Source organism: Leptinotarsa decemlineata, unplaced genomic scaffold (genome assembly GCF_025532065.1).
Source record: "Leptinotarsa decemlineata unplaced genomic scaffold, Ldec_3_MD MMD2_tig00004307_RagTag_RagTag, whole genome shotgun sequence".
Taxonomy (NCBI): Eukaryota; Metazoa; Arthropoda; class Insecta; order Coleoptera; family Chrysomelidae; genus Leptinotarsa; species Leptinotarsa decemlineata.
The window spans coordinates 18410419-18428517 of NW_027412606.1; the positions used below are offsets into that span (position 1 = coordinate 18410419).

Sequence of the window (18099 nt, forward strand, 5' to 3'; positions counted from 1 at the left end):
ATGAACCTCCGCATCTGAACAAGCCAGTCTCGTGGCTTCAGTGGCCATTATTATTATTATTATTATTATTATTATTATTGCCGTGGGTGCGCTGGTCAGGCTCTATCCCCCAAAGCCCCGATACATTCGGGAGGGTGCGCCAGCATTATTACCACCAATGACCACTTCCCACACCGTGGGGTAGGTGATCATTGGGTCCGAGAATCATGTGTCCTAAGCAAGCGCAGTGATCCAAAAATGACCAGCCTTCTGCATCTGTGCGGTTAAGATTTTTGCCTTAGTGCGGCAAGCCGGTATGATTTTAAGATTCGAGAGTAGAGAGGGCATCATTCCACCTATCACACGACTGCGGTAGACTAAGGTGTTGAAGGAACCATCCTGGCAAGCCATGATGAACCCCTCAGTTTTCGACTTCAGCCCACTCGACCTGAGAAATGCGAACGTCAGGCGCTTTGATAAGCCAAAGTCTCCAATGTTATTGAAGAAGACCCCTTGCATTGGCTTATCCTTGTGTTTCCGCAGAAGTAAGGTGATCTCTGCGGATTTCATCTGAGCTTTTTGCTGAACGGGTTCAGAGAACATTAAACTCATAAAACAAGTCAATAACGGAAACCGTATGGACATCTGGGAAAACTTAAACGTCCATAAATTTAACAGTCATAAATCACTTATCGAGAAACAAATACAAATCAAAACATGACCTAACATCCAATATATTAAACAAAACAATACACTCCTAGAAACAGTAAATCTAGAGAAGATCCAACACAAAGAATATCACCTGGTGTAACCCAAATCCAGGCAAATTTACCTTAAGCACCTGGAGTACCTGCACTGAGACGTTCGTACCGCATAAAAGGACGAATAACAGGTTGACACGTTCAGTTTGAGTAGAGCCTAGATGAAGACAGCACGACCAGCTGTCGAAAGCACTCGCATATGATGAAATAGGAGTTATAAAACTTCAAATCCTTTTTGTGACATATATTAATATTAAAATGTATGAACATATATTTAACTTCATTCATAAAACTTAAAGATACTTCTTCAACTATTTACTAATAACTCTTACCCAGATCCACTACTTAAGAAGATCTCATTCAGTACGTCATCCATTGACGTTCAATTTGATAATAACAACCAGTTGGATAGAAATTCTTTTCAATCAATTAATATCACAATTGGTACTGATCCACCTCCAGTTCCTATACTCTTCACCTCTTTACCATATATTAGTGATATGACACCCAAACTATGCAGAATCTTTAATAATTTTATTTCTGACCGGGATATTATGAGCTTATATCGTCATAGTTACGCTATCAATAAAGAGGGTCATAACTCCCTTAGGACATTATAGATTTTATAATTCCCTCTACCTTTCACAAGTAAAAATAAATAAAAATGAAAACTGAACCATATTTTATTTATTCACGTCATTACAAATAATAAATGTACAATTTTGAAATGTTCCCTGAAAATTACTTCCGCCACTGGAAACAATTTCTTTTTTTGTATGGCTGGAGCTTCTGTTCACTACAGTCGAGGTACCTGCCTCTTCTGATGACAAAGTAGACAACATACGCGCCGTTTTATTTCTCAATTCGATGGTATCCTCCAAATACCCCTCCGCCACCGTGGAACTTTTCCAACCTCCGTGTCTTTTTAAGTTAGTCATAGTTGCTCCTGCATTGCCTAGAGCAGTAGCAGAAGTGCGACGAAGGCAATGTCCCGTATAGGAAGATGAGTTTGGCAATCCTTAATACATTGCGATTTTGCTGGGGATTTTGCCAAACATGTTTTTTCCAAATGGCTGAGATGTACATTTATTTTGTCGGAAGCTCAAAAAAAATCGTTCAATACCTTTAGGACGCAAAGACATATAAAGTCTTAATAAAGGCAAAGCGGAGAACTCTTTTTCATCCACAACTGTAAATTTCTTCGATACACCAGTTTTACTTTCCGGTACGTTCACTACCATAACGGAATCCCGGTCCTCTATATCCAATATCTTCATATTCAAAAGTTCCTGACTTCTGCATCCTCCAAAATAACCCATAATCAAAACAACCTTTAACAAAAAAAAAGGAAATAAATACACACAAAAAGGAAAATAAGAAAAAATTACCTTATGCAATAAATGAATATCATTAGGAGCGTCCTTTAGGAATCTGATAACATCTTTAGGAGATGAAACAGCAGACTTTTTCGGCTTATAACTCTTACTCTTCCGTTTCAAAAAAGCCTGTAGTTCATTGAACTTGGTGATATCTCGTTTCTCATGTATAGTCACCATCGATTTTAGCATTGACCATTTAGTCCATAAAGAATTCGGACTATACGTTTCTGACTGAAACGAATAAACACAATTACTACCAAATTTACCGAAAAACATAGAAAATTCCTTACCAGTTCTTGAAAATATGCCAGAAATACAGTTTCAGTGACATCTTTTGGCATAACATTTTTCCGTGTCAGCCAGTCCAGATATATCTTGTATTCTTTTTGGTATACGGCTTCACTTTTCGATGGAATTAATGATTTTCTTGCTTGTTCAGCTCTTTTCAAAATATCCTCCATTATATTTGGGGTAGAAAACACGTTTTCACCGCAAACACAGCTTGATAACAAAGTTCTGTTTATAAACAAGTAACATAGCAACAACCTAGCAACAAGAAAACTCTACTATAATCAACGGTACCTGATTCAAATATACCGGGAAGGTAATGAATTGGTACATTTTTCCGTTTCAAAAATGAACAAAATTTTATTGAAATCGGTCAGAAATAAAATTATCTATGTACCACGGGAATTAATGAGCCTTAATAATCTCAGGCAATTGCTGTCCCTCGGGCCAGAGGCCCTCGGGACGCAAACTTTGCCATCGGTAATTAAGGCCCTCCTAATTCCCTTGATACATAAATAACTATTAATATCAAAATAGCACTCAGAACCATTTTTACCACAAATAAATTATTTTAAAAACTTAAGGATGAAACTACCTCAAATTTTCAAACTCATTCAGTTCATTCTATACCGTGTTTCAATTGTAATAATGAATATGTTGGTCAAACATCAAGACTACTTGAAAGTAGAATCACTTCACACAAAATAAGTGATAGTAGAAAATATCCTGAGAGATGTGCTCTTCCGTTCTGCTGATCACTTGAAGCCAAACACGAAAATAACACAGAAAATAAACAGCTATAAAAAAGAAGAAGACCAACCAAAACGAGATATACAGTATACAATGCTCGGACTGCAACAAATTCTATATCGGCCAAACCAAAAAAACTGATCGAAAGGTACGATGAGCACAAAAAAGCATACAGAAACCCAATAGTATGTAAATCAAGCCTCGCAACACACGTCATACAAAACAAACATAATTTCCCCCCACCAGAGATCATAAAACTCATTAAACAAGTCAATGAGGGAAACCGCATGGACATTTGGGAAAACTTAAACATATTTGTATTTAACAGTCATAAATCACTTATCGAGGCACAAGTACAAATCAAAACACAACAAGACTTAACATTCAATATATTGAACAAATCAAGACACACTGCTAGAAAAAATTAACCTAGAGAAGATCCAACACAAAGAATAGTACCTTATGTAATCCAAATACAGGCAAGTTCACCTAAAGTACCTGAAGTACCTGTATTGAGGCAGTCGGACCGTATAAAAGGACATATAACAGGATGACACAGATATATATATATCTATATATATATATATATATATATATATATATATATATATATATATATATATAAATATATATATATATATATATATATATATATTTATATATATATATATATATATATATATATATATATATATATATATATATATATATATATACAGGGTGTCACTTGGACAATTTTATGAATAAAAGTACTCGTGTGGAAAGTCGATCGGAGCAACGAGTCTTGATAAAAATGTAGTTTCACTCGACGACATCAAACCCGCTCGTCCACCATTATTTGAAATGAATAATTATCAAAGCAGAAATAATAATGATAACGTTAATTCAACATTTATCCTGAGATGTCTACCATTATTCGAAAATATTAGTTTTTGAAGAAAATGGAAATGATAGGGAAAATGTTTATAACGAATTTTTATAATGCAAACACGTTTAACTAACGAAACTCAAGAGCCTCAAGAGCAAACAGAAATGAAGAATCCGCTACAGAAACTGCTCGATATGACCATCTTCTCTCTCTATACATTTTCTTAGTCTGCGAAGACACCCTCTCTGTACTTGAAATAGCATTCCAGGGTCGTTTCGTATGGCTTCACAATGTAATGTTATTCTATTCAACAATGCATCTCTTGTGTGAATAGGTGTAGCGTAAACAAGGCTTTTCAGATGCCCCCACAGAAAGAAATCCAATGGATTTAAATACGGAGACCGCGATGGCCATGAATATGGCCCACCTCTACCAATCCATCTATTGTGGAAAATATGGTTCAGATGGTCACGCACAATCAAACTAAAATGAGGAGGAGCGCCATTATGCATAAACCACATATCTCTTCGGGTTTGCAATGGAACATGTTCCAAAAATCCATTCAAATCGTTCTGAATGAACTCCAAATAAAGTTCTTCATTCAATCTGTCCTGTAGAACGAATGGTCCTATAAGATGGTTTCCTATGATACCAGCCCAAACATTCACGTTGAATTTCCGTTGGTGTTTGGTTTGCAATATCCCATGGGGATTTTCTTCGGCCCATATATGGAGATTATGACAGTTGATAACTCCATCTCTACTGAAACCTGCTTCATCAGTGAATAAAACTCGATTAATAAAAGTCATATCCTCTCTTTGCCTATTCATGAACTAATTGGCATATTCCAGTCGTGCTGGAAAATCTTGAGGTGTCATGGCATGTACCTTCTGGATGTGAAATGGGTGGAGCAGTTGTCCCATAATTATTCTATGAATAGTGGACTTGGATGTATGGAACTGTTCTGATAGATTTCTGATGCTCATTGAAGGATCATCGGCGACGGCTTCCAAAATATTTTTCTCCAATACAACGGTACGTACAGTCCTAGGAGCGCCCTCACCACCTCGTTTTGGCAAAACTGTACCTACAATAATATCGAAATAAAACAACGTGCTCAAATTAATTATCAATTATTCCATACCTGTCTCCCTCAAGCTGCGATCGACACGCTCGAATGTTTCTCTTGACGGTACCGTTCGATTGGGAAAATGCTCGGAATACAGACGACGAGCTTCTGCAGCATTACAAAATGCTCGTCCATAAAATACATGCATATATGCATATTCATTGAATGTAAACTGTTCGGCCATATCAAAAAAATTCAAAATATCCTATAGAATATTGACAATACAATGATAGTCATATGACAACGCACCACTCAACAAAACAAAATCGCATTCCAGTTTCTCATTTTTTATCAAAACTTTCTGAAAGGTTTTTTTGTCAACATCTGTGAAAGAAATGGAACATAATTATTCCCTGGATATTTTTCACCTGATCATGTGCAGCCGTTTTTGTAGTTCATTCGTTTGCTTTTTATTAGTATAGTAAATATTTTTTCCGATGTGCGTTTTTTCAGCTAAATTTAGATTCGTGTTAAAGAATTTCTCCCATAAAATTATAATTATCAGTGAAACTCCTCAACAGTTTAGCTGTGAAGAAGAATTTGAAACATTCGAATGTTGAGTTTCATGAGATTCAGATAACTGATCAACACGAAACGTGATTATTCCACACGTTTTATGTACATACAAAATATGGAATGAATTCGATATTTCATAGTAGAGTAGCTTGTTAGTTTAAAAACACCACGAATCTACAGAACTTGATATTTCTTTTGAAAAAATATCTGCTATCACAATTGTGACTTAAACTTCCATATAGGTACTGTACTTTTTGTTTACGACTTCATTTTAGCATACTTTGTATTATTCCTGTTATAAATGTTGTTGAATTAACGTTATCATTATTATTTCTGCTTTGATAATTATTCATTTCAAATAATGGTGGACGAGCGGGTTTGATGTCGTCGAGTAGAACTACATTTTTATCAAAACTCGTTGCTCCGATCGACTTTCCACACGAGTACTTTTATTCATAAAATTGTCCAAGTAACCTTATTTTGTTGAAAAATATTGAAAAATATCTGTCATTTCAAAGTTTTGGGGTGTGGACCATCGGGGGTAGTCCGTTCCTGACTTTGTAGCAAAACAACTGACTCCTGCATGAAAGCTCATCGACGGAATTCATTTGTTTAGTCAATTACCAAAATTTGGATGATTTTGAATATTCACTTGAAAAGTTATCAAAGAAAAACATTTTTCATTTTGTAACTTCGAGGGCCCGTAACTTGGTTACGAAGGCTTTTAGGAAAAAAAGTTATATGAAGTACTGGTGATATTTTGACCCCATCTATACATTCCCGAGAGGAAAAGAGGAAGTCCAGGGACACCCTGTATATATACAGTGCTAGTCAAAAGTCCCCTCCCCCCCTCGTATCTTTTGAACGGGTATACTTTTAATAATGAAATTTGGAGGGTGGAAATAAACGGATGTAGGCTTCTTAACTGGTCATAACAGGTGACGCAATAGTCATAAATGACGTCACAAGGCCACTGTGACCAAAAATTTTGAATGGGACCCTATGGCAAGTGACAGCTCGTTTGAAAGGTATTGAAAGTACCTATTCAGTCATACCAATTTTGTTTGGGTTTCGGCTGATTTTGATTGATAAATTGAAGAAATACGAAAATTATAGTTTCGCATTTAATTAATAAAGATTTAAGAACCAGTTCTTATAATAAGTGTTCAAAATGTGCTCCATCTACTTCCTGGCAGTAATGCATCCTATTGCTAAACCCTTGTCGTACTCGTCCCAGTGTGTCAGCGGAAATTGCCCTACATTCTTCAACAATTCGTTGTTTCAGAATGGCAATACTGTCAGGTGCTGTAGCGTAAACCTTAGATTTCAAGTACCCTCATAGAAAAAAATCTAATGGTGTAAGGTCCGGTGACCGAGCTGGCCATTCGATCGAACCTCGTCGTCCAATCCATCTACCACGATATTCTTCATCTAGGTAACGTCTTACTGCACCGTAATAGTGTGCAGGAGTACCATCTTGTTGAAACGTTATTTCCAAGTTGTCGAATTCATCTGGATTATCTTCTAGAATTTCAAGAATTAACGCCTTAATATCAGTTTGTATCATCTCCAGATACAATTCACCGGTTAAGTTAGCATTGAGAAAAAGAGGCCCAACTATGTGGTTTTCCAAAATACCAGCCCAAACATTTACTTTTTCTGGAAATTGAGTATGTTTTTCACGAAAGATGTGAGGATTTGTGTCACTCCAATACCTCACATTTTGAGTGTTAACATTTCCATTGAGAAAGAAAGTACTTTCGTCACTAAAACAAATTGTCTGTATGTAGCCTGGTTGTTGGTTCATTTTATCGGACATAGTTTCACAGAATTCTAGTCTTCGGTCGGGGTCATCATCTGAAAGTTGGTGCACCATTTTTAATTTGTATGGATGAAATTTGTTTTTAGCCAACACCCTATGTACTGTCCTTTGACTGACTTCACAGATAGACGCAACTTGGGCTGTGGAAGAAGTAGGGTTCACTACCATTTCTCCAAGTATGTCAATTTTTTTGTCATCACTAATTGTTGGTCGACCAGATCGTTTGGCATCTTGAACACTACCTGATGCTTCAAACTTCCAAAGAAGCTCCCTCAAATAAACCCTCGATATAGGGCGATCGGGGTACCTCTCATTAAACAGTCGTTCCGCTGCATGGAAATTGTTTCTACATTCACCAATTATTAAGATAGCTGCTACTTTGTCGGCTACAGTACATACCATTTTGCCTATGTAAACACTTAAACGTCTCGTTAAACAATAGCTTAGGTAAATTTTCAAGGTATAAACACTTTCGACAAGTAGATAATTCAAACACGTCAACCTTTTTGACAATGAACCAGAGGCGTACTTTAAAATCTTTATTAATTAAATGCCAAACAATAATTTTCGTATTTCTTCAATTTATCAATCAAAATCAGCCGAAACCCAAACAAAATTGGTATGACTGAATAGGTATTTTCAATACCTTTCAAACGAGCTGTCACTTGCCATAGGGTCCCATTTAAAATTTTTGGTCACAGTGGCCTTGTGACGTCATTTATGACTATTGCGTCACCTGTTATGACCAGTTAAGAAGCCTACATCCGTTTATTTCCACCCTCCAAATTTCATTATTATAAGTATACCCGTTCCAAAGATACGAAGGGGGGAAGGGGACTTTTGACTAGCACTATATATATATATATATATATATATATATATATATATATATATATATATATATATATATATATATATATATATATATATATATATATATATATATATATATATATATATATATATATATATATATATATATATATATATATATATATATATATATATATATATATATATATATATATATAGATAGATAGAAATACAAATGCACGGAGCCACCAACCACCAACCACTATCTTTTGGTAACCAAGTGTTGCCCATCCTTACACTTGGCTGCACCATACTGATGATGGGCCAAAAGCCCAAAACACGTGTCTATGGTTTGCCACTTTCTTGAGTGTTATGTCCGATATTAAATTCAGTTTCTATATCAAGACACTCAATAACTTTCATTTTCGTATAATTTCCTGGACCCGGATGTCACGCAGGTAGCTATAGCTGCCTCCGTGGTGATTTTGATAGTTTTCTCGTAAACACAAGATCTATCAACTGAAACCACAAATGTGCGGTTGGCTCCTGTTGGTGGCTCCGTGCATTTGTATTTCTATCTTTTGGTAACCAAGTGTTGCCCATCCTTACACTTGGCTGCACCATACTGATGATGGGCCAAAAGCCCGAAACACGTGTCTATGGTTTGCCACTTTCTTGAGTGTTATGTCCGATATTAACTTCAGTTGCTATATCAAGACACTCAATAACTTTCATATTCGTATATATATATATATATATATATATATATATATATATATATATATATATATATATATATATATATATATAATAAATCCAGGAAGGTTAATGCCAAAAATTTTTATCAACTGTCACCAACTATCAACTATCTGTTTTTGAACCATTTTATATTTTATTCTCATATTTATATATTTTTATAAGATATATAATCTTATTATTGTAGTTGTCCTGACGAAGGTGTGAAATATACCGAAAGTTTGACATATAACAAAGAGTTTTCTTTGTAACAGCCCAGCTATTGACTGGAACCTCACGAATTGAACCGATTATATTGTATATACCTGTCTGAAGAGAGAGAGAGGTAGTCGTTGCTGACTAGTTACGAACAATTCCTTGGAGTTATTTGGGATACCAGCGAAGCGCAAGTGTACTCTTATAACATTATATTTCCAATATTCCAACAATGGTTTTTGTCATCATCAGGGAGCTAAGATGATGAATTAATTCTTTTTTTTCAAACTTAAAAGATAAAATCCCAAAAAAATTTCAATCTCAAGTGGTTTATAGTATCCCTTGTATAAGTTGCACTGCTGAATACATTGGTCAGACTGCCAGATTATTGAAAGACAGAATATCTGCACACAAAAGTGATTGTAGACTTCATCCAGAAAGGTGTGCCCTTAGTTATCATGTTTATAATAATGAACATTAAAGTGAAATATATTCCTATTTACTTTTTATTGACAAAAATTGGAATTCCTTCAAAGACAACTCATTTGACATTACTTAAGTTCATTTATCAACCTATCAACAAAAATTATATAACAAAACTCTTTCTTCTGGAAGCAACTGTAACTCTTTGATTAATTGCACCAACGGCAAATGCCAAGTCTACTTCTTCTTGAAAATTTTAATAAATTGACAAGTGATATGTCTTGTAATTGTACAGTTGTTACTTGTTTTCATCATGATTACAACGTTCATATTTTAATTTTAACTCAACTCAATTGCGACCAATATCACTAACATTGTAAGTATTCATCTATTAACTTAAGTTCTGTATTAATTCAAAATCTATCATCTTAGCTCCCTGATGATGACAAAAACCATTGTCGAAATATTGGAAATATAATGTTATGAGAGTACACTTGCGCTTCGCTGCTATCCCAAATAACGTCAAGGAATTATATATACATACATATATATATATATATATATATATATATATATATATATATATATATATATATATATATATATACATATATACCGGGTGTCCCAGAGCTTTTAGGCCAGCAGATATCTCAGTCACCTGCAGAAAAAAATTGAAAAAAAATATGTATATCATAGAAGACCACCAGCACTTTCATGTAGCAGAGCAAAATCCATCCCCTCGCGAGCAACCCCTGCGAAACCACCCCTAACTTTTGTTTCTCAAATGGCAACCCCATGTTGTTTGTCGTTCAACTGACAGCTCTTGTTATTTCTCAACCAACGATATATCATAATTGTTCGAGAAAATTGAATACGTTAGTGGGTACTATTAACTGGACTGATCGAATTGTTCTGCATTGTAGACACCAGAAAAAGTGGACGCTACGCAGAAAAAGAGGCGATAAAATGTTAGAACTTTTTGTGCTTCCTTTCATTCCTCTGATATCTGGATGACACATTGCCATCAGTCGTGATATTGTTGTATATCAAAATGCCTTTTACCTTCACTCCCAACGAATACGTATATATGCTTTTAATTTTTGGTGAATGCCGAAAGAATAAACGTGCTGCGGAGAGGCTCTATGGGCAGCGCTTTCCTGATCGTCGACAACCTGATCGTCGACGTCCTGATCGTCTACATACGTTTTCGTATGTAGAAAATACCATGCGAACGGGATCATTTCCAGGAAAAACAGATCAAGTACATCCTACTCCCGTGCGAACTGAGGAAAATTGCATAAATGTGTTGGCCTACGCCGAAGCACATCCTCATATTTCGGTTCGTGCATTGGCGGTAGAGATTGGGATCAGTAAGTCATCTGTGCAAAGAATTTTCAAACAGTACAAGTAACATCCTCAATCAAATCTTGTGGAGTGACGAATCCCGCTTCCATAATAATGGTACTGTTAATCGACATAACATGCATTATTGGTCACAGGACAACCCTCACTGGATTAGAGAAACCAATTTCCAAACAATGTGGGGTGTGAACGTGTGGTGTGGTTTACATAATGGACGACTCATCGGGCCCCATTTTTTCCAAGACACTTTGACGAGCCACCGATATTTACATTTCTTGGAAAATTGTTTACCTGCCCTTCTCTGGAAGATATTCCACTTGAAGAACGACAACAAATGTGGTGGCAACAAGATGGTGCTCCTGCACATAACCATAATGTAGTTACTACATTCCTCAATGATACTTTTCGAGACCGTTGGATTGGAAATAGTGAACCTGTGCGATGGCCTGCACGTTCTCCAGATCTCACGCCACTGGACTTTTTCCTGTGGGGATATCTGAAACGAGTTGCCTTCGAAACACAACCAATGAATATTGACGATTTAACCCAAAAAATTTTAGAGGCTTGTCATACCGTTACTCCGGAATTGATTAGGGCTTCCTGTACTCGCGCGCTGATTCGGCGACTTGAAACATGTGTGGCAAGTGCTGGCCAACATTTTGAACATTTTCTGTAGTATCATGTATTAAAATACAGATGACCTTAAACATTAATATTTCATTTGTGTTTTTATTTTCTATGATTCTGCATGTCATTCTACCTATCATGATACATCATTGACCGAGAAATGAAAAAGACTGTAAGTTGAACCAAAACAAACATGGGCGTGCCATTTGAAAAACAAAAGTTAGGGGTGGTTTCTTGGGGATTGTTTACCAGGGGGTGGATTTTGCTATGCTGCATGAAAGTGCTTGTGTTCTCCTATGATACATAATTTTGTTTTAATTTTTGTTCTGCAGGTAACTGAGATATCTGCTGGCCTAAAAGCTCTGGGACACCCGGTATATATATATATATATATATATATATAATAAATCCAGAAAGGTTTATGCAGTCAAGCTGCTGGAAAATAATTCCATAAAAATCAAAATATGGATAGATGAGTACTTCCCATATTGATTTCAATTCAAGAGCCAACTCATTTATTATATATATATATATACATATATATATATATATATATATATATATATATATATATATATATATATATATATATAACAGATCTAGTAATTCGAGTATCATTCAGAATTTTCCTACTTGACACTGTCAGCCAAAAATTTTTATCAATTATATATATATATATATATATATATATATATATATATATATATATATATATATATATATATATATAAATTCTTGTTTAATTACAATTCATAGTTACTGACTGTAAGTTTGAATTGTAATGTTTTTCGATAGCAAAAAAAAAACAACAACTCATTGAATTATAACTTGGGTGTCACATCGAGGACCGCCTCGTGTCAATCGAGGACCGCCTGCCCGGTACTGACGAAAAGGGCAACTTCTCAGCCTTTTTTTTCACAAGATGAAATATTTTATAACACAAGCATTTATTCTCGTCACTTTCACACATTATTCCTCCTTCCTTAACAATAAGAAAGAGCGCCGCTTTTCTCTTCCAGATTCGTAATCTACGCATCAAAATAGTTAAGTACACTTAAATATTTTATACAAAATCGCCGGGTGCCCAAATCCTTTTTGTAACGTATATTAATATTGAAATACTGAAGATAAAGGAAAATTAGTTGCAGTATATATGACTTGTGTGTCACATCAATAGGTGGTTCCACCTATGTCTTGCTTGCGTTTACGCAGTTATTTCAATTAAGTACTTTTCTTGGGTTATATATGGGTTGGGTTATCGTCAGTACCGGGCAGGCGGTCCTCGATTGAAGACAAAATGAGGAAAAACCAAGAAAGTACTTGATAGAAATAGCTGCGTAAACGCAAGCGAAACATATATATATATATATATATATATATATATATATATATATATATATATATATATATATATATATATATATATATATATATATATATATATGTTATATATATATATATATATATATATATATATAACAGTCCGTTCCACGGTTATACATCCCACGACAACAGGGAGGCGATGGACTTTTGAGTTTGGAGTGTCTACATGACAGAAGAGTACTGGATATATCCTGTAAAGTCGTCAGGAGTTCGGATCCCCTTCTCTGCATGGTCCGTGACCATGAGTGAACAGGAATTGAAGTACTCCTCTTCAAGGCAGCTGCCCGAGCAGCTGATGAACTCGGTATAGTTTTTTACACTGAACGAGGTGACCACAACTCTGTCAGCGAGTTGGAACCTGTTCAGCAAAAAGTTCAGATGAAAGCAGCAGAGATCACTTCACTTCTGCGGAAACACAAGGAAAAGCCAATGCAAGAGGTCTTCTTCAATAACATTGGAGACCTTAGCTTATCAAAGTGCCTGACGTTCACTTTTCTCAGGTCGGCCAGCGGTAGCTGGCCGTTTGGCGGGAGTTGATCGTGTTCCGCTTGATTGGTTATGTATATCTTACGTAACTCTATGCTAGCTTGGCTAAATGCGTTGTTGGACAACATATATGCGACTTTTTTGAATTTTATCCTAAACCAGTGTTCCTCCTTGTGGATGATTTCAGCCTGAACCAATTGTTGTTATGGTAATGAGTCCAAACATGCTCTGCTATTTCGGATTAGCTGGTTTCTCCTCGCTGTATGTGTTTCTTGTGCCGAAACTGAATGGGATACATCTGTATATCGGAAACCCACTCACACGAGACAGTATCTGAACCAGAAATCCAATCACCATCAATCGACTATAAGATTTCAAGAATTGCATTTACCGGATACCCTGCAAGTGAGGACAATCATACATCGGTAAAAATAAGAGGCCTTTGAAAGTTCGCATTGCCGAGCACAAGAAACATACACAGCGAAGAGATACTCACGAATCAGGAATAGCAGAGCATGTTTGGACTCATCAACATAACAACAAGTGGGCTCAGGCTGAAATCATCCACAAGGTAGAACACTGGTTTAGAGGAAAAATCAAAGAAGCCGCATGTGAATCGACAACACTTGAACTCAATTGTGACATTGAGAAAGTTCGAGACTATTTGATTATCCATTCAACAATTTTATAAGTAGGAAAACTCATGACGAAAAAAATGGTCACACCAAATTAGCATATTGGTTAATTTTTGGTAGATTGTATATTTGGAGAGCTGTAGGATTATTACCCTATGGACTTCTATTCAATGCCGATGAAATCAAATTTCGAGACTCCTTGAATATGTTTTTCACCGCCTAAATCACCTCAGACAATGAGTTTATTGGTAATTCATTATAGGGACCGTATTAATCTGAATTTCCAAATATCACAACTTCATTGCAAACCTTTTCGATGTTCCAGGTAAGCCCAAAATTGCACTTTCAACACTGACCACAACATCTTTCAAGACTTGGCTCGGAGGATTCAATCCAAATTTCAAACCCTCATCCAACAAATCAAGCTCTCATTAAAAACCTGTGTTCAAATATTCTCAACAATATTGAGAATATTTGACTATTTGTTCATTTCTTCATCTCCTTGTGTTTTAAGTTTCTTGTTCAAGTAAGGTATTTTTTAAAAGATCCATTTAAGGAAAACGAAAATTTGCCTTTGAAAATTATCCCATATGCTCCATATGCTTTCGATTCAAGTCTACTACTTTTGCTATACATATATTTGATTTCTGAATCCATGTGTTTCCTTTTGACAAAAAGCTATTACCTCCGCAACGGGGGAGTTTTATGCAATATTGTTTTGAACAAAATTTGGAAAAATGGAATCACGAAGACCTTTTTCAAAAAGCAAATATCTGCGCGAAAAATCGTGATGATGATAAACGATACAAATTCAATTCCGCTGACCCGGTAGCCATCCGTAGGAAGGAAGGACTGAAATCTCTAGCATATAATGAATCCATATGAGTATAACGATTTCTCTACAGCCGGACTCCATTTATATGTAACAGGGTACAGTTTCACACTGAATAGTGATCATATAAAAAATAAAAAGTGTTAGATGTAACGCTAAAAACTACCTAAATACAAAGTAGATTGTTGGCAACGCCGGTATTGAGAAGGAAGAGATATAACAGAGAGGTTGTAATAGTCGATTAATAAAATTATGAAAATAATAAAAGTCTCCTATTATTGAGATATAGATTGGAAAGAGGAATCAGTAGAATTACTCTCTAATCATGAAAGGTTATGGGCCCAGTAGTGCGGATGCACGAAGACTGAAAGGATTGAAAAAAAAGCTTACAAGAGGTTAGGAAAGAAGCATGGCGCCAGGAGGAAAATCCTATAATATTGAGGTACTATCCAATGACAACTACCTGAATTGAAAATTCAGAATGGAAATGATAATGTAGGAAAACGAAGTGAAATATTGTGTGGAGAAGTAAACTCATACGCAGACTGAGTGAATCGAAGAAAAAAAGTTGCATGAAAGATGATAACAAAGCAAAACCCCTAATTATCCAGTGCGTTCCAGATGCACATTTGGAAACCTTGAGAGACAAAAATATGACTTTTCAGATGTGAAAAGTCCTTGAGGACAAGTTGCAGCAGGAAGGTTTACCAGGGCAAGTTTTTGTACCGCCTGCCCGGTACTGACGATGCCCAATAGGCTAAAACAGCTGTCTACCGGTGGCTCTTAAATTGAAATCAATATGGGATTGATCAAAAAGTACTTATCTATTCATTTTTTGAGTTCCATGGAATTATTTTCCAGCAGCTTGACTGCAATAATCTTTCTATATCTGGCACTCCTGAGGAGTGCCAGATGATGACAGTACTACCAACTATCGATCAAATATATATATATATATATATATACAGTGTGTCAATTTGAAAACTTCCCACCCTCAATATCTCCCTTCCAGTACATAATATGAAAAAATGGTCATACAGGTCAACTTTATTTGCAAGGGGGACACTCTGAATGAATATTTTCAACCCTCGGGGTTCAACTCCCTAGGAGGGGTGGATGTTACCCTCAGAATTTCAAATGGAAAGGGGGGTCAAGTGGCACATCATTTTGAAGGGCATTCAATTCTCTTGCCAATGATACCTTTTTCATTAGTTTTTGATGAGCAGTTTTTGAACAATAACGTTCCAAACGAACGGTGATTAGAAGTGAATAAGAATAAATGATTAAAACTCGCCCGCACTAGATGTTTGGTATTCAGGTTGGTATTCAAAACAAATGATTGTAATGGACTATTGGAAAAGGTGAGCATCGTACTAGGTAGCATCGTTCCAACCCTTGAGTAATATTCGAATTCGTGGATGTGAGAGGAATGTAGAACTACTTAGTTAACGAAATACGCATCGAGTGCAAACAAAAAATACTAAATTGCAAAAAACAAATTTCAACCATCTTGTTACGCTTTATCTGATAATATGTTCAAAATGTTGTCCATTCTGCTCTAAACAGTAATACAGTCTGTTTTCGAACTCCTCTCGAACATTTTGGAAAACTTCACCACTAATTGACCGGCATGCTGCTGTAATTCGTCCTTTGAGGTCATCCATATCAGTGGGCTGTGTTTTATAAACGACAGATTTGAGATATCCCCAAAGAAAAAAATCTAATGGAGTCAAATCCGGTGATCTCGGTGGCCACTCAATTGATCCCCTTCTGCCAATCCATCTCTCCCGGAATCGCTCGTTCAACCATTGTCGGACGGGGCGAAAATAATGAGGTGGCGCACCGTCCTGTTGGAAATGTAACAAATCTTCCTGCAACAGTAAATTACCGTGTGCATCAATTTGAGTTTCGAGCTCGTGAGTTATAAGTGGATCGATAGGTGCTTGAAGCATATCTAGGTACAGATCACCATTCAAGTTTTCTTCAAAAAATAAAGGTCCGATAATGGCATTTCCAAGAATACCAGCCCAAACATTAACTTTTTGTGGGTGTTGTGTATGTCCTTCTCGAAAATTGTGAGGGTTTTCGTCAATCCAATAGCGACAATTTTGCCTATTAACATTGCCATTCAGGAAAAATGAACATTCATCACTGAAACAGATATTGAACAGAAGATTAGGTAAAGCATTGATTCGAAGAGTCATGATTTCACAGAATTCTATTCTTCTGTCATAATCATCCTCATGGAGCTCGTGGAGAATCTGCATTTTATATGGATGAAATTTGTGCATTTTCAGTGCTTTCCTTACAGTCTCGTGTGACATTCCCGTCTGTTCTGCTACTGATCGTAAGGAGCTAGTCGGCTCTGCAGCAAATGTTCCCAACACCTCAATTTGAGCATCCTCATTCAGTACTCTGGGGTTATTCCTTTTTTTATTCTTCACCGAACCAGTTTCGGAAAACTTTGTCACCAAATCAAGCACATACCGGTGACTTATATTAAGATTTGGATTTCTTTCATTAAAAAGAGATGCCGCCCTTCGTGCGCACTTGCCCACCTCTCCATAAATAAAAATTATTTCAATTCGGTCTTGGATAGTGTAAACCATTCTTACAATTTATACACTTTCTAAGGTATCGCTGATCAGCTCAACAAATGAAACTGAAATGATAGTACTACCAAATGGCTTGAATGCGATGAACACCTTTTTTGCTCAAAAAACGATACTTTTTATAGCAGAAGTAACAAAAAAGGGATAAGAGTTTTAAATCCGATAATAAACCCAAATGAAAGTCACCGAAATCAGATAACTAATTAATGTAAATTTTTTGAGGCTTGTCTAATTTTACCCCTGATGGAAAGTTGAAAAGCTGACCCGTCATCACAAGTTTTACTTATAAGAGAGTCAATAAATTGTATTTCTTTGCATACTAACTTGATAACCAGGCATTTTAGTATAGGCCAATTCTAATTACTTCTATTAGTTTAGAACTACATTTTCGGATACTGCTGATCGGAAAATAATAAATGAGGGCACCGTCGGCAAGCGAATTGAATGCCCTTCAAAATGATGTGCCACTTGACCCCCCTTTCC

The 18099-nt window shown here is 36.0% G+C and overlaps 2 protein-coding genes across 2 annotated transcripts in view; one reads left to right on the forward strand and one right to left on the reverse strand.

Annotated features, from left to right (window-relative positions):
• LOC111505504 (protein O-mannosyl-transferase TMTC1) overlaps positions 1 to 18099 on the forward strand; it is an 816809-nt gene that overhangs the window by 455652 nt on the left and 343058 nt on the right. The gene's annotated exons all lie outside the window — the stretch shown is intronic.
• Positions 1406 to 2792, reverse strand: LOC141483963 (uncharacterized). Its single transcript, XM_074179104.1, has 3 exons — positions 2410 to 2792; positions 2129 to 2350; positions 1406 to 2071 (listed from the first exon to the last, which is right to left on the reverse strand). The coding sequence occupies exons 1-3, from the start codon at positions 2578 to 2580 to the stop codon at positions 1760 to 1762; spliced, it is 705 nt and encodes a 234-aa protein (XP_074035205.1). The 5' UTR covers positions 2581 to 2792; the 3' UTR covers positions 1406 to 1759.